Genomic DNA, 17,305 nt, shown 5'->3' with positions numbered 1-17,305 from the left:
ACCGTTTAAGTCTCTGCCCCCAGAAAATACATGTGCAACATTCCGATTTGACAATTTCGAAAGCACCGTTGTTCTCTACACTCATGGTTTTGAGGGAGAAACGGGGGCTAGGGCATGGTCCCCTCTTTTTTTTCCTGCCACGAGGGGAGTGCGGGGAGATTACCAACATAAGGGAACTCTCACATGTGTATGTATTCTCACGTGAACGTATGTGGCAAGGAGTGCTACAATGGGGGATGCGTTTTCACCACGGAGGAACGTCCAAACGGAATGAATAAATATTTTTGTTTTTCAAATAGCTGTGTGTAAAGGTAACTACGCATAGTCGGTTTTGCCATTTCGGATCGGTGTGCACCCTTACCATGGAGTTAAAAATGTGATGGATGGGCTTAGCAAAACGACTACCCCATCCCTGAGCGGAGAGCAATTTGCTACACGCTCATTATCTGCACAGGCTTCCGCATGAAAATGAGAATGTCTGTTAGAGGGAGAAGCAGCGGTGTGCGGTTATGTTAGGAGTTGGTTTCTTCGCTACCCCGTTGTGGTGCATATATTTATTAAAAGATTTTGCAGGTGAACATATAATCCTCTCCCATTCGAGAGTCGTCTATCAGCCCATCCTGTCGGTTCATCTTTTCCCCTATGATGCTTCTCTCACGATGCATTTTATTTTTTATGAGAAGGGTTCGACCCCGTGGTCCGTTCACTAAATGTTGGAAACGTATGGTCCGTTTTACCCGTCGAATGGGCGGATATGTATCTGTGCACAGGGGAAAACGCGGAGGGGTAGCTCCCATATTTGTAGAAAAAAAATAGCAGGAGGAAGTTGGCTTTCTCCGGTTGAACGATAGAATGAGTTGTGCGTTATTGTATCACCGTTTTCCTTTATATGTTTGTTCTCTCGCCCGCTGTGGTGACTCCCCACACGCAGGAATAATTCCCCGGCACCATGTGTTAAAAAAAAAAAAAAAAAAAAAAAAAAAGGTGATAGTTTAAATTGTATAAGCACGAGGTTAACAGTTTGCCATGGAAAATTCGCTTCGACCGTTGTGCCGTCGAAAGGGGAGAAAGTGAACCTGCCTTGTCAGTGTAGAGCGAATCGTCCCACTGTGTTCCGTTGCGAAGGTCACCAGGGCGCGAACGTATGACGGTACGGTGAAGTGGCCATGGGAAAAAAAAAAAAAAAAAAAAAAAAAAAAAATTAAAATAGAAAAATAGAAAAATAGAAAAATATAAAAATATAAAAATATAAAAGAATATACGTATGTATTTACACGCATAGGTATACCTTCGCTTACACTGCACATCCCCTTCCCTTCATTAGCACCCCGTCGTTCCATAAACGGCGAAATGTGGCTAGCGCAGCCTTTGAGGAAATGCCTGTGGGGGAGCGTTCCGATGAGTGGCGCAGTTAGAAGAGCAATAGGTGGCATAGTCCACGACACAGTGAGCAGTGGCAACCGGGACAAGGAGGATAACCTCGTTTTACGTGTTGATCGGTCCAACCGCTGCTACCGCGTCATGTGCAGGGAAATGCACTCTACGAAGACGCAGGAGGATGCCGAAAGTGGAATTGTAGAGAAATTGAGGAACATACAGGGAGAAAGAGTCAGTCATGCTATCAAGAAGAGCGTTAAGAATGGGTTCATTAGCAAACGCATGTTTATGGTATACAATGATTTGATCAAGAAGCACTGTAAGGAATTCACCTTTTCAGATGTGGTGCTTGTTCTACAGGCGTATGCCTTGAGCAAGCACAGGAACTTTGAGATTTACTCCATTTTGGCCCATCGGGCGTTGCGCCTCTTCAGGGAGGAAGCGGAAGAGGCGAGAAAAAAAATGGAAGAAGGGGGTGAAGAGTACGAGAAAAATTGTGGACGGGAAATGTCGTATGATCCAGAAAGGCACAGGAACATATACAAATATATTCTGGCGAGCAACCAACTTAACTACACAGATCTTGAACTAATGGAGCTATTTGTAGAAGAAATAAAAAGACACTTCCACGAATACGATATGAAGCGAATTTGCGATATTTTACATGCACTGACAAAGCTTAAGGTAAATAACGTGGATTTGCTTGATGGAGCATGTCGTCACATTTTATGTAACTTCCATATGGTTAAATGTAACCACATCAATCACCTCATTTCGGCTTACTCGCCAAAGACTAGTGGTGGCAACCATGAGGATCTGCTTCTCAGACTAGTTGAATACATCTACGCAAACGTGCGGTCCATGGATTCCATTTCGGTGTACAACACGCTCGTGCAAATTGGGCCCATCTTGCAGAGGCTATCGTCACGTGCAAGTGCAAGTGCAAGTTCAAGTGCAAGTGCAAGTTCAAGTGCAAGTGCAAGTGCAAGTTCAAGTGCAAGTGCAAGTGCAAGTGCAAGTGCAAGTGCAAGTGCAAGTGCAAGTGCAAGTGCAAGTGCAAGTGCAAGTTCAAGTGCAAGTGCAAGTGCAAGTGAAGTAGGAAGAGAGGAAGTGAGTGCACGGAGGGGGAGGTCGAATGGCATGTACGAAGAGGCCACTAGAGAGGGGGAAGATGCCAACCATCACAACGAGTACAAACAGAAGGAGTATTGCCATTTGGTGAAAGACACCCATGGAGAGGAAACCCAAGCGTATTCCAACGGTCACCGGAAGGTACAGGGAGATATTCTCGACCGAGTAGTACCGCTGCTCTTCTCCAGGGTCAACACCTGCATTGCCTTTCTCTCATTAAAGCAACTGATAAAACTTTTGTGCGCCTACAGAGAGCTTAACTACTTTAATTACAACTTGGTGTATAAGCGGTTGTTATTGTTTCTTCTGTCGAAATTGAGGACTCAACATAAGGCCCTCCCAGGAGAGTACATATCGATACTTGAATTTTTTACCTTCCTCCCATATGTGGATAGCAACATCGAAGAAATTATGCACATCGTAACGGAGAGCATCCCAAAGGTACTCTCCTACAATTATGAGCACTTATGTCGTTTGCTTCTCGTGTGCAAGAAATTGCAGATTCATGATGATTCTATACTCACCAGGGTAGAATCCTTGGTTATCAGAAACAAGCGCCATTTCGAACGGGTTAGCACCATCGAGCAGTTGGATATATTTCTTGATGTGTATAACCAAGGCTCGGGAGAGTGGGATGAAATGCTCTCCTTCTTGAACGGACTCATCCAGGAGAAGGGACGAGGGAGCACTGTCGAGCGCTCATCAAATGATGAGGCACTTGGTGAAGGCACTTCAGGCGGTTCACGTAGCAGAACCGACTTAACGGAGCAAGCGCCACCACAAAGTAGTAATCCCGCGCAGAACGTAGTGATCACCTACAAGTACAGCAAGAAGAATAAGTGCATCCAGGAGTATGGGAGAAAAGTTTCTGTGGAAGAGAATTCCACCGGGGAGGGAGACCCCCATCTGTCTGATTCTAAGGTCGATGATGTCGGGGTAAGCTCTCTAGCCCACTCCCCTGGTAGCATCAGTCAGGTGAGCAAGGGAATTTGTGATTACTTGTATGTGAACATAGCGAACGAGAAAAGAGGAACTTAGCGGAGGGGAAAAAGAGCTATAATTTCTACCAACGACATATCGTTTCACATCTGGAGGAATTGCACACACATACACACACACCTCTCTCACTAGGTGAAAAACATATCGTTGAGAATCAGTGCGCATACATGTATGAAGAGTAGTAGAACGATGATCCGATAAGTGTGGAATGTCTTGTCGTTATAAACCTCGGTCTTTATCACCTTGAGGAAATCCTTGTAGTAATTGTACCGCTTGTTCAGAATTTTTATCCTTTCAGGGATTTCCAGGTATGTGTATATCTGAATGTAGTAGGGGGAGGGGGGAGAGTCAGTGCGTAGAGAGAAGTTATAATGACGGGATGAAAGTTCCGAAATTGGGGGGAGGAGGGGAACTCTACCAGAGGAAGCTCCTGTGGAAGTGATGACTGACCTCGAACCACGCGTGTTCGTATTGTACCCTATGCCAGAAGTACTCTGGTACGTCGAGGAAATCTTGCACAGCGTTAACGTTAATTATACTGGAGTATACGTCAAGCATCCTGGAGATATCTTGCTTCGAAATGGTGCAGGTACCTCGAGTGGCAATCTGCTTCGATATTAGGAAGAGCTTGTTGATGGTGGTGTCCATGAGCATTTCGTGCACGTCGAGGCGGATTGACTGCGATAGAGCGAACGATACGATGAGTTTCTGTTCCAGAGAACCACTGCGAAGGCGGATGACTCCCCCGCTGATTAGGGGAGTACCTACCCCGGATGAGGAGAAAATTCCCTGTGATGGTGGAATTAATCCACCAGATGGTGTAAACATGGGTGGATGCCATTTCTCTTCTTCTCCACCACACTCATTGTAAAACATGGTATCCTCCTGCACCACATGCACGGGTAGCAATTCATCAGAATAGGAATTCAAAAACACGATAACCTTATTAATGAACAAGTCATTTCTATAACAGTTTGGGGAGTTGTCCCATATGACAACAGATCCATTGATGAAGATAAAAACAGTGTATTCAGCATCTGAAGGAGTAACACCTCTCATAAAATGGAAGCTATTTATGTTACCTATATCGTCGAGGTTGTAGAAATATTTGGTACTTCTTCCTGGCGTTAGGAATGCACACAATATGTTGTTACTATCGTGGAATACGTAGTTTATACTTTTAGCATTGAATACGAGACTTATTTTTTTCAGATCATAGCCCTTTGCTTGGCATAAGAATTTAACTTGAAAGAGCTTATGTCCACAGGGGTTGTTGTTTAAACTGTTGTTGGGTACGGGTGAATCGTTTTCCTCTTCCTTCCTTTTAAAGGTGCATCTGCCTATAGAAGCAACTGTGTTTGACGTATGCTTTTTTTTCGTCGCTTTTGCCATATTAAAGGAGTTGCTATCCCTGTGGAATGTAGCATGCCGCGTACTGCTATGAACATGGTAGTCGTCACTCCACTTGTACAAATTTTTTAGTTTGCCTAATCCAAACAGTTTTTCACATTTTACTATTCCGTTTTCACATAAATGGGATTGGCTCCACTGGGTGAATTTTTGTCTGCCTTTCATTTTAATCTTTTCGTCTGTATGGACAAGTTGACTTCGTGGGTACCTTACAGCATGTGTAATTTCTTGGGGCCTTCCACTTACGTTCGGCTGGGATGTATACCTCCTTTGAACTTTCTTCATCTTTCCATTTCGTTTCCTTGGAGGTATAGATAGCTCAAGGTGGTGCACCCTGTCGTGCATGCTAGGAATAGGCGGCTCACATGATGAGTGTGATTCTCTGTAGCAATCGCGGGGGAGCCATCTTTTTCCAGTTACGTATGTGTCACTTGAGGGGGGGGCACAGCTCGATCCCCTCACAAAAAATATGCGATGGCTGGAAGTATCTCTTCGACTTTTCATGGTAAGGTTATCAGAACGGATCGAATGTGTCGTCTCTCCTGTGCCTGAATTTCTTCGCACTGTACGGTGCCCGTTGCTGTGCTCGTTTGTAGACATTCCCGCGTTGGCGCTCCCCCCGCTGTCGCCTCGCAGTGCGGAATAACCCTCACAAAGAGGTGCCTCGCTGGAGATGCCTTCCCTGCATATCCTGATGGAGTAGCTTTTCCTAGAACGGTGACTGTCATAGTGGTAGGTGAGTTTTTCCTCCTTGGCATTTTTCTTATGCGTTTTTTTTTCCGCTTCTTCATGCTTGTCATGTTCATCCATGTTTTGCTCTTTCATTCTTTCTTGTCCAGTTCACCGACAGGGTGCCCACACCGTTGTTGAATAAAAAAAATAGGTAAAGCGAGGAAAGGTGCGTTTCCTGAGGAAAAGCCTGCTGCATGTGTTACCCTGGTCTATGCCTTTGCGAAAGGAATAGTGGAATGATAGATCCGTGTAAATGCTTTTAATTTTGCGCTATATTTCTTATCATTTCGGTGTTTCCCTTTTTTTTTTTTTTTTTTTTTTTTTTTTTTTGTTGAAGCGAAAAAGTGTAATTTCCATTTTAGCTAGCTAGTAGATAATCCCAACTTATGTACAAAAAGGCAGTCAATGGAGAAGCCACAAAATGAGGAACCCGCCGTTGTTCCAAATTGGAACCTCCCCTGTCGATTGTTGGTTGACGGAACACAACTTTTACGCTACCCCCGTTTTTGCCAAACTGTGAAAGGTTAAAATTATCCCCCTGGGGTTGTTATTTCCAATGCGATTTTTTTTTTTTTTTTTTTTTTTTTTTACTGCACAAAGCGGTTGTGCGTAATTGGTCTGTATCTACACACTGGGAAATGCAACAACATATCCCCCGTTTTAATAATTAACAATCCAGTTGCGCAGAACACATGGGAATTCCTCCCTTTGTGGAACTTTAAAACGGGGATTCTAGCCATTAGTCATGTAAGAAAAGAAAAACTTGTAGGCCTTTTAAAAACGGTTTAAAAAATTAGAAGAGCCGATTTCTGTTATTTTGGCAGTTTCACTGTAGACATTGTGTCTGCGTCAGGGAGGAAGTTCTTCTTCCTGTGCTCCTTCGCAAAAAAAAAAAAGGGCTAAACGATCACACACGCCAGGTGAGAATGCAACGCATTTTTCGAAAATAAACGTACACGTGGGGGGGGGGGGAATGAAAACACGCCGCGTACACTCCTCCACAATTGGGGATTAAAAACTTCCTTTTGCTTTCATAAATATAAAAAGAAATACACGCGGGTAGGACATACTATTTTGGGAGGGAAAAACACGAACAAAAAAAAAAAAAAAAAAAAAAAAAAAAAAAAAAAAGGTGTACACCTTTGCTACACTGGTGGGCTCCTCCGTGTGACAATCACGAAATGGCGAAATTGCGGAACCGGAAAATCTCATTCAAATGGGGTTTACGACCTGGGAAGCTTTCACTTGCTTCCTCACCCATGTGCGTGTTGCATCCCTCCTCCACGCACTCGAACATCACCATGTCCCAAGTACAGTTGGAGAAGTAGTACTTCATGTCTCTGTACATGTGGGCAATTTCGTTTTGGACTCCCTGGTCCTTGCGGTTGGAGGCGAGGGAAATATGGTTGCAGTTCTTTATGCGGAACTGGAGCAAGCGCACCTTGGCGTTGTTGTACCGATACTTTATCTTATTGTCCCCACTGCTGGAACTAGTTGTATTGGTTCGACTTGGATTGGTTCGACATGGATTGGTTCGACATGGATTGGTTCGACATGGATTGGTTCGACTTGGATTGTTTCTACTTCTACTGCTACTGCTACTGTGGCTGAGTGCTCGGTCCTGCTTTTCACAAACCGCAGGCTTCATCGCAGGAGAGCTATCACTCACTTGCGCCACCTCGCTACACATTCCCAAGTCCCCACTACTGGCGGAGGTACTAACGCTGCTCACACTGTACCGCCCTTTCACCGGCCTTACACACGAATGTAACTCTGCATCATCACCGTTATGTTTCGTTAGAGGGGTGTCCCTACTTTCACCTGTTGTGGAACATTCCTTCCGCATAGAAAAACTTTTCACCCCTGTACCGTTTTCCCCTCGAGAATGTATCCTTGATGGTATTTCCTGGAACTCTTCTTCTTTGACCCGGTACTTCCTATCCTTTGCACCAACGAAGTGGTCATCCTCCTCCCTAAGAGCGGGACGCTTTCGCAAGTATCTTCTTGAGGTTCTGTCGTTTCCACCTCCCCTATACTTCCTACACGATGCGAAACTGTCATTTTTTATTAAAAATTGAAAATTCTCGAAGAACTTCTTCAACCATTCACACATTATTGGGATAATCACGTACCCGTCCTTCGTCGTCAGGATATGTTTCTCCCGAACGTTGCATGTTCGAGGTTTCGAGTCGGTTTTCCAATCCACCTCCTGCTGCGATCGCGTCCTGTTCCCCTCATCTTGCTGCAGCCTATAGCGACTCTCCACCCACAGGGCGCGGCGGTCATCGCATGGCGACGCTCCGACCCGACACGGAATGTAAAAGAACAAATCCCGAACGGAGAGCTTCGTAGAAAAATGGTAAAGCTTCACATAATGAAACAAATAAAGGCATAGACTCTTCGTAAAAATAAAAATGTTATCACAGAAAAAATAACCAGTCAAACTTATGTGACTTTCATACTTGTAGGTTTCATCCTTGCCATAGATGTTTTGTACTTGCTCCTTTTTCTTTTTCAAGAAATTGTAAAGATTTGATTTGCTTGAAGGAACCAAATGGATAATAAGCTTCTTCGTTGAGTGTATTTTTCTCCGGGTTGCTTGCGCTCGACCCGTTTTCCTCGGGGCGATACCTCCTTCATGTACACTTGTTCCTACCACCTGGGAGTTCTTCACTCCACACGGCCAATGACGCTCATGGAACTGGTGGACGGGGTGATGATGTCTATAATCAAGCAGAAAGTGAAAGTTGCTGAAAAAATCTGCGTTCTCGAAATTGTTGTGGATGATATTTTTTCCTACTGTAACTTCCTCATCTTCGTCCGGTTTCTCTTCTTCCATAATTTGTTATTCAGCTTCCTTTGTATCGTCTGCTCTCCCTAGGTGGCGTGGCGGAGGGTAATGTAACAGTACTGCAACAGGCAGTTTTTTTCTCCCGATCGATAGGCGAACTCCGCGATGATTCGCCAACCTGGAAGCTGCTTCTACGTGTGAGTTGATAAATCTCCTCGAAACGTCAAGAGGGGAAGAAAAACAGATATATATATAAAAAAAAAATAAAAAAAAAGACAACACGATGGTTGAGAAGATGCGTGGATGAGTTAAAATTTTATACATAAAAAATGGGTAGTTAGAAAATGTGCATCTGTCACGGCTCTGTTGCTCGATTCTGTGTCTGTCCTATTTTCTGGTTATGTGTGTTCAGGCGTGTAGAAATGGAGGAGCACGCTCTGGGCAAGTATACATATATGTGCGTAAACACTGGATGTCTGATGGGGACCCGCTTACAACATCGAGTTTTCTTCTTTCCTCCCCTGATGTGGCCTGCTTGCTCACCCAGTTGTTTCGAATGAGATAATCAAAAAATATTAAAACTGGGCTACTCTACAACTTGGGTAATTAAAAAGGGCATGCGCACACACACAAAGAAAAAAAAAAAAAAAAAAAAAAAAAAAAAGAAGAAAAAAAAAAAAGTTTATGTAAAAGGGAGCCAAAATAATATCGCCCTTGCACCTTCCCCTTTGGCAGTTTCAAAAGGGGAGAAGGACAGAGTTATCCCTTTAGAGGGACTTCACAGTGCACTGTCACGATGCCACGGGCACAGCTCCAAATGGGCACATAAGAAGATGAACGGATGTCACAAAGACACGTTCGCAAGGGGGCAAATTATGGCGAGAAATATGGGTACTTGCAAATGGGTAAATGGAGGCGAGGTGTACTCATCACTGCGTATGACATGCACTTGCGTGGATGTTTCTTTTATGTTTTATTTAAAACAGTTTCACATAAAAATGTAGGGATGGGTGTACTTTGGTCGGGGAGATGAAAGATGGCGCAATTCGTGTAAATGGTTTCCTTCTCTCTCTACCCCTCAACGTGAAACGCTATGCGAAACCCTCTGTCTCACTTAAAAAAAAAAAAAAAAAAAAAAAAAAAAAAAAAAAAGGTAAACCACATTTAATATATACATGCATGTTTATGAAGGGAAATGTCGGAAGGGGGACTTTCCCTTAACTGGTTGAAGAAATAATTTCTCCAATTGTGCACAGGGGAGTCGTATAAAGTTAAACATGTACAAAAACAGAGGGGGATGATGTCCCAATTTTATCAATCTTAGTAAAGCGGCGGTGAAGGGCACATGTAAAGGGGGGGAGAGGGGCGTACGTGCGTGGAGATATGAGCACACAGTTGCACAGCTGCCTGCACTTTTTTTTTTTTTTTTTTTTTTTTTCTTTTTTTGCCTTATATGTTGCCTCTTCTTTCTTCCTTTCTCTTCTTCCTGTTATTTAATTTTAAAATTCATGAGAAACTTGGAGGAGTCTTTATTTGCTCTACTGGCTGCGCAAATGTTCCCTTTGCCTAATTTCATTTTGTTGGCTCAAGGGGTAAATGCGGCGTTTGAGAGTTGGTTCGAGCAGGAGCCTCCGTTCGTGGGATGTGGTTAAGTGGGCATATAAACATGTCCGTGGCCTACGTGGGAGGTCACATAAAAAAGTAACTACTATGCATGAACGTACAACATAAGAAGGTAAAATGACAAAAAGGGATTTTTTTTTTTTTTTTAAATCAGGAATACATGGACAGAGCGGTAAATTCTGCATTAACAGGTCAGGCAAAAATTGCGAAAGTGGTGAAAAATGTCAATTTTGGTGAGTTAAAAAAAAAAAAAAAAAAAAAAAAAAAAAGAAAAGAAAAAAACAGCCATACGTATAAGGCGAAACGGAACGCAGTAGAACATCGCGCTATTTTGCCCTAGCGATATTGCGTTAAAAAAATATTCCCCCTTTTTTTTTTCTTAATAAAAACAAATCAAGGCGACAACGCAATTCGGGCGGTATCTTGTTACAAACGATGTAACGTTATGCATATATTATTATACATACATATACATATACATTTATATATATGTAATATACCATGTGGTGCATATGCGCAGGTGCCAGGAGTAGGAGAAAAATACGCATTGACGATGCGTGTCAGGTGCCGAGTGGCTGATGGTTGGGGAAACATTACAACGCCCCACTTCTCGTCGCTTCGAAAAATATAATAATATGCGGTATATAACAGCGTAGTTTTATAGGATGGTGGGGGCACGCCTGTATACACAAAGTATACTTTCACGCGGGGGCACTGATCCTTTATGCAAGGTATGTTTTATCCTTAAACAAATTGCTGAAGGCCAAATGGGATGGAAGCACATATATATATATATAAAATGCAGGGTGCGCATCCTATTTGAGAGACAAAAAAAAGGCAACATTAAGATGCCTCTGAGGATTACCTTAAACTGAAAAAAAAATTGGCACTAGTTAGCTTTGGAGAGGCAGAAGCGTACAGTACCCTTTTCCTTCCGTGGAGGCCGTGTTATTTTTCCCATCTTGCCCGTTTTCGTTCCCCCCCTTGCATGGTTCTCACTTCTCGCGCAGGAAACAAAAGGCGCAATGGGCGCAAAACCAGGTCGGCTTCAACGTCGTAACAGCATGGCTGCAAAGCAGCACAAAATTAGTCGCATGCGTTTTTTTCCCCCTATGTTAGGAGGGTAGCGGGGTTTTCTCCTTTAAGTGAATGTTAGAAAAAAAAAAAAAAAAAAAAAAAAAAAAAAATTAAAATAGAATAAAATAAAAGGGGGATGTACTTTGCGGATCCTTCTTTATTATGAGACATTTGGAAGAATAAGAAAAAAAAAAAAAAAATGGTGCAGGCTGTGAGCATTTGCTAAAGAACAATTCGTTCACAGCATTTGCCGAGGGGAATGGGAACTAACTAAATTAACATCCCCCCAAGTGGGTTAGTACCGTGAAGGGGGATAACGTGGACCTGTCCCGATGATTCTGCTGCATATCTGTATTTGAGGTGTTCTTTCTTTCCCCCACACTGTGCATGTTGGAATCATTTTTTTTTTTTTTTTTTTTTTTTTTTTCTCTTGTTTTTGTTTAGACTGGCATTTTTGATAGAACCCAAATGAGACTCCATCCCTCTTTTGCACCCCTCCATCATTTTTCTGATTGTAAAAGGGGCAAACGTTGTAGGCCTACCCGTGTGCGGAGTTCCTTTGGGTGGGTCACATTGTTACCATGTCTCACTCTGTTTCCTAACGAGGAGATTATAAACTGCCGCATGGGTGTCCAGTACGGAGAGGGTGGTGCACTACCTACTTTCGAAAAGAAAAAAGAAAGTGGTAATTTTAATGTACCTTGAGCATATGCTCGTGGGTATGTTCCTACGTATGCACTTATGCATGAAGGAGCTACCAGGTTGGAGAGAACTCGTGTTTAGGGGATCCCCCTGGAGGAGTTCCTTTCTTATATCGTAAGGGTCTACTTGTTCTGCCAGAGTTTGTATGAATCGATAAGGGAAGACTTAAGGTAACATCCCCCCCTCCCTCCGTGGTGTAGCGTGTCCAGAAGGGGGTAACTGCAAAAGCAGGGGGGTTCTGTCTTTTCTCCCCTGTAACCAGACCAATAACCACAAATAAAATACATACGTACATACATATATATATATACATACATGCGCGCACGACGATGGAGAACTTCATGCGGAGGAAGAAAAAAGCAGAAAAAGTGGTGGACATGGAGAAAACTCTCCCCCGGTACGCCCATATTTACGAGAACTGCAAAAATGAGGTATGCAACATTTATTTGAATATCTACAGGGAGTATAAAGAAAGGGAGGGTGTTTTAGGGGAGGATGTCAAGGAGATGGAAGAAAGGATTAAGCGCGTGGTGGAGGAGAAAAATATTAATGATGATGGAGTGGATAAATCCATTAAGAAAAGCATCGATATTCTTATTTCACCATGCATTTATCTGATAAATAGAAGCCCGGATTATTTCACCAGTTCCTGTTGCTCGGGGAGGGTGGTAATCTTTGGCGAAGTGGAACAGGTGTACAAGAACAGGAACTTCAACAGTGGTGCAGATTATAACAGATGCAGTTCCTTGTTGGAGGAAGCCAACCTTGGAGGAGATATTATGAATGGTAAGACAAAAGGGGCCATCGAAGAAGACGCATTCCTTTCGTACTTAAAGGGAAGTTACCATGAGGCGTGCTATTGGGATGATCAGTCTGGCCTTACCATGAAAGGAAGAAACTCATCCCCCGAGGGGTTGAAAAGAAAACACAGAAAAAATGTGCGCATATATTACTCCAGCCACATGCATCAAAATTTGAAGGAAGACTCCAAAATGGTGAAGAGTATTTTAACGGAGTGCCTAGGTGGTGTGAACACTCCCCCCCCTGTTGGCAAAGAAGGGGAAGATGAATTCCAAGTGGTGACTACCTCATGTAACGTACCAAGTGAAGGAAAGAAAAAACTAACTCCAGGTGATCATCCGAAAGGAGAGGCAACCTATATGAATGATGAAGATAATAGAAAAATAGCCCCCCCAAAGAAGACAAGGATTTTCTTCAAATTTGAACCGTTTATTATTCACGTTAAATGTGTGAATTTGGTGAGCGCACTGAGGTTATTGAAAATGGCACAGCTGTCTGGACTGAAGCAGAGCGGGCTATTGAACTTTAACCGTGACGTTACCGTTGCGATTAGAGGATCCATGCGACTGGAGCATTATGTGGAGGATGCTCTTTCAATGGAGGAGAACACCATTGCGAAGTTACTTGACGTATGCAATGAGAAGATGGACCACAATTTGAGGCAGCTTGTGGGTTTTTACTATTGCTATAAGGAGAGTATGCTGGGGGGTGGTACCAAGTGGCATCCCCTTCAGATGAACAAGGTGGACCCGATAGGAAAGTCGCAATGTCTACAATGTGAGAGATGTGCTCAATCCGCTCATCTGTGTGGTGGCAGCGAATGGGGACAACATCTCCCTCTCCCTGAAGAAACTGTGAAAAACGACCTTGCCTGTTCAGGGGAAGGTGAAGAAAATGGGAGCCCCCCTAATTTAACAAACATGGAAGGGGTGGAAAACACAGCGATCACGGAAAAAAGAAAAAAAAAAAAAAAAAAAAAAAAATATATAAATTGGAACAAGTACAACATAGAACTATCCGACGAAGGACACATAAGGACTGGTACCTCCTCTATTGGAAAGGATTCCTCACTACAATGGAAGCTCCTTCCAAATGAGGGAGATCTAGACAAGTTCTTCGTTTGGGGGCACGATATGTTTATAGAAGAGGGAATGATATACCTGTTTGGTGGATTTGTTAAGGGAGTGAGGAGTAGGCAGTTGAATGTATTCGACGTTGAAAGGAAGAACTTGAGGGCATATGTCACCCCGTTGCCAGCGCTCTCATATCATTGCTTTTTCCGGCTAGATAGGAATTATGCCTGTGTGTTTGGTGGGAGAAAGAGCCCAGAAAATTGTACGAACGCCGCTTGGTTGTATGACATGAGAAGGAATATGTGGTGCACTGCGGAGTGGCGGAGTACTGGTGATAAAAGTCGTGGGGATAAGGAAGTTCATGGTGAAGATGCCTCCAGACCATGTGGTAGGTACCGACACGCGTGTGCATTCGTCCGGAGATACCGCAAGAAGCAGAAAGAGGTTTATTTGTTCTATCTGCACGGTGGTGTTACGGAGAAGAATGAAGTGTTGAATGATTTATGGGAGGGGAAATTAACCGTTGAGGGGAATATGACGATGGGGGTAACTGCTCACATCGAATGGGAGAGGAAACTCCGTTCAGAGAAGACCAAACAAGAGGGAGAGGCCTCTTCCCCATTTTTAAAGAACCATACAATGGTGTATAATAAAAGGAGGAACGTGATTCACATCGTTGGGGGGTGTTCCTCTTCCTGGGCTGAGGGTGCGCACTCGAGTCTGGCCCGAGAGGAACATCGTATGGATCACTTACCCACCTACGACATGAAGAGGGACTGCTTTTTTTACGTTCGCTGTGGGAACAGTGGGCACGATGACCAAGAGGCCTTCCCATTGAACAGATTTTCGCATGCCACATGCCCGTGGGGGCACAACGACTTTGTCCTTATGGGAGGAATGAACATGCATCGAACCTTGAACGATGTATGGCTCTTCCGAATGAAGGAGAGCAAGTGGTACCGTCTGGGTGCGTTTCCGTTCCATAGTATGTACGTGAGGGCGAAGGTTGCCAGTCAGGGGGATTACCTGTACGTGGTCGGGGGCGGGTGCACCGTCTTTACCTTCGGGAGTTTCTTCGACTTACCCATTGTTGCTAATTGTAGGAGCGTCTTAGTCGAAAAGGGGTTAGAAACGGCTAATATGGTAGAAACGGCTAAAATGGTAGAAACGGCTAATATGGTAGAAACAGCCGAAACGGTACAAGTGGGGGTAGAGAATGTGGTAGGAGAATGGGAGGACAGACAGATGGACAACCGACCAGACAACGGGGTGGAAGAAGAAACGCCAGAAATGTCCTATCTGGCCAAATGGCATTCTTACCTCGAGCAGAGGGAGGATGGACCAAGAATATCATCATGGCGGAGATACCATTACAAAGGAAGGATGATATCCCCAGGGAAGAAATCGCAGAAGAAGCTTCTATATCTAATTGTAAAGGACAAGACCTACGTGAAGGAGATGAAAAACGCTCTGGAGAGGATGGGGGTATTCGATAAAGGTAGAAAAATTGAAGTGTACCAAGGAGGTACAAAGGACGGAAATGATGGGAACTCCTTTTTGGTTCCAGTTTTTGAAAAAATAGATACAGCAAAAAATTATGAACAAGTCAGGCGATTTTTGTCATTTGAAAAGATACAGCTTACAAAGGAGGGAGACATTTTCTACATACATAGAAATTCCAACCGAGGGAAAGAGAGAACGAGTTTGAAGCAATGCCTGACGAAACTGTTTTACAATTTTGTTAATCGTTTGAGGGGGTACTTGAGCGAGGCTGAGAGGAAGGAAATCTTAAGGGCCAGTAGGAAGTACGAAGTTGTGGGTGGCATTGTAATTTTCCACCATAATAATTTGGGATCCATTCTGCAACTGTACCGCAGGTGTGTGGAGAACATTGCATCGAAATACATGGAGGTGCGAACGGGCAAGTATGCCAAACTGAGAACCCTGGTGAAGAAGTACAGACATAGGAAAATAATTTCATATGTGGATTCATTTTGGATGGATTTGAGGGACACGTTCAACCAGTTCAGGGGTGGCAACACAAGGAAGGTGGTCAGGATGCAAAGAAGGTTGCACCTCAAGTGCATTGAAAGGTTCCTTAAATTTAGTAGCCTGGCGAGGAGGCGCACCGTGTTGCGCGGCCTGTCGGGTTCATCTCGGTGGGGGGGCGTATCCCCCTGTGGGTGTAGAAAAAAATGTCATCCTAGGAGGAGAAAGAAAGAGTGCCTTTTTAACCATCCATGGTGCTGTATGTCATATGTGGGAAGACGCGCAGTAAAGGTGGATCAGGTAGCCAAAATGAAGGAGCAATTAAAACACATACGTGAGAGTGAAATCAGTAGAAAGAATAACCCACAAAGGAATTTAATAAAAAAAATAGCGATTTACGAACACATAGAAGGAGCGAAGAGAAGAAATAGAATCCATTTAGTTCTTGGAAGGAACGCGAAAACGATACATATAGAAAATAACGTTATGTATAAACTAGACCTACAGAAGTGTATGTTCTGCTCAGGAAATGGAACGGAAAAGGAAAGGATGATGAATATCTATTTGGATGAAACTAACATGGTGGCGAACAAGGAAAACGTTGTCGACCTGTTTTGTGGGGTTGGGTACTTCACGCTACCCTTGCTGAAGTTTGTTGGCGAGGGAAAAATAAAGGAATATTACGCCTGTGACATTAATGGAGATTCTTTGAAATTACTGAGGGATGCAGTAAGGTTAAATAAAATAGATACTACTCATCTGAAAATATTAAGACAGAACTCTTTTGTCGTGACGAAGAGTGCGCAGCTCGTTCGGAGGTGTCATCGCGTTTTACTTGGTTTGTTGCCGCACAGCGTAGAGGCCTGGTGCAACGCGTTTCAACTTTTGGACGGTAAGGTGGGGGGTACTCTTCACATACATGGCGTTGGGGAAAACCTTTTTGAAGAACAGTTCGTGAGTCAAGTCAATACATATGATTATGTCAAGAGTGTGAAAAATTTTAGCGAGAGTGATATCATCGATTTTTCCTTAACTGAGTTGGTTCGATGTACGCTCCACGTGACCAAGGGGCCAGAAAATGGAGAAGCTCCTTCCATTAGGCAGTCGTCTCCTCATGGTGGGTACAAATTGGGGATGAGGACGAAGGCTCCCTACAGAGGGAATAATGTCTCTGCGAATCTTCACTTCGCACAGTTCGTGATGCTAGAGATTTTTAAGTTGGCCCTGAGGGACTACCTGGCGCATAGAACGAACTGGGCCATCTCGATACTACACGTGGAGCGCGTTAAGTCCTACGCGCCCCGTCTTTATCACTACGTGGTGGACATACGGTGCATTCCGGGGGAGCCACGAGAAGTGTAGAAGTGCAAATGCACTTTTATCATTGGATGCTTTCTCCATTGTGTCTTCTTCGCTACCTTTTGCCCCACAGTGCCGTTGTCCGCATTTTACTTTTTCCGTTCCTCCTCTTTGCGGAACGACGGTCCTGCGGCCCTGCATGACGTTGAACTTACGCACAAAGTGGAAACACTTGCGACGAACTTGCTAAAAAAAAAAAAAAAAAAAAAAAAAAATGAGCCCACTTTGGGGAGTACCCTAG

The 17,305-nt window shown here is 43.8% G+C and overlaps 4 protein-coding genes across 4 annotated transcripts; 2 read left to right on the top strand and 2 right to left on the bottom strand.

Annotated features, from left to right (window-relative positions):
• Nucleotides 1–1,350: 1,350 nt before the first annotated feature.
• On the top strand, nt 1,351–3,546 carry PKNH_0603200 (conserved Plasmodium protein, unknown function; the record flags this gene model as incomplete). Its single annotated transcript, XM_002261668.1, has 1 exon — nt 1,351–3,546. The coding sequence occupies one exon, from the start codon at nt 1,351–1,353 to the stop codon at nt 3,544–3,546; it is 2,196 nt and encodes a 731-aa protein (XP_002261704.1).
• Nucleotides 3,547–3,635: 89 nt separating this feature from the next.
• On the bottom strand, nt 3,636–5,742 carry PKNH_0603100 (conserved protein, unknown function; the record flags this gene model as incomplete). The annotated part of the gene is made up of 2 exons (XM_002261667.1): nt 3,636–3,827; nt 3,958–5,742. The coding sequence occupies 2 exons, from the start codon at nt 5,740–5,742 to the stop codon at nt 3,636–3,638; spliced, it is 1,977 nt and encodes a 658-aa protein (XP_002261703.1).
• A 1,081-nt stretch (nt 5,743–6,823) lies between these two features.
• Nucleotides 6,824–8,488, bottom strand: PKNH_0603000 (conserved Plasmodium protein, unknown function; the record flags this gene model as incomplete). Its single annotated transcript, XM_002261666.1, has 1 exon — nt 6,824–8,488. One exon carries the CDS (start codon nt 8,486–8,488, stop codon nt 6,824–6,826), a length of 1,665 nt encoding a protein of 554 aa, XP_002261702.1.
• A 3,683-nt stretch (nt 8,489–12,171) lies between these two features.
• PKNH_0602900 (tRNA wybutosine-synthesizing protein, putative) lies at nt 12,172–17,067 on the top strand (the record flags this gene model as incomplete). The annotated part of the gene is made up of 1 exon (XM_002261665.1): nt 12,172–17,067. The coding sequence occupies one exon, from the start codon at nt 12,172–12,174 to the stop codon at nt 17,065–17,067; it is 4,896 nt and encodes a 1,631-aa protein (XP_002261701.1).
• Between the last annotated feature and the right edge of the window lie 238 nt (nt 17,068–17,305).

The sequence above is a fragment of the Plasmodium knowlesi genome, assembly GCF_000006355.2.
Source record: "Plasmodium knowlesi strain H genome assembly, chromosome: 6".
Classification (NCBI taxonomy): Eukaryota; Apicomplexa; class Aconoidasida; order Haemosporida; family Plasmodiidae; genus Plasmodium; species Plasmodium knowlesi.
The sequence above is the reverse complement of the archived record's forward strand: the minus strand, read 5'-3'. Positions and strand labels throughout refer to the sequence as shown.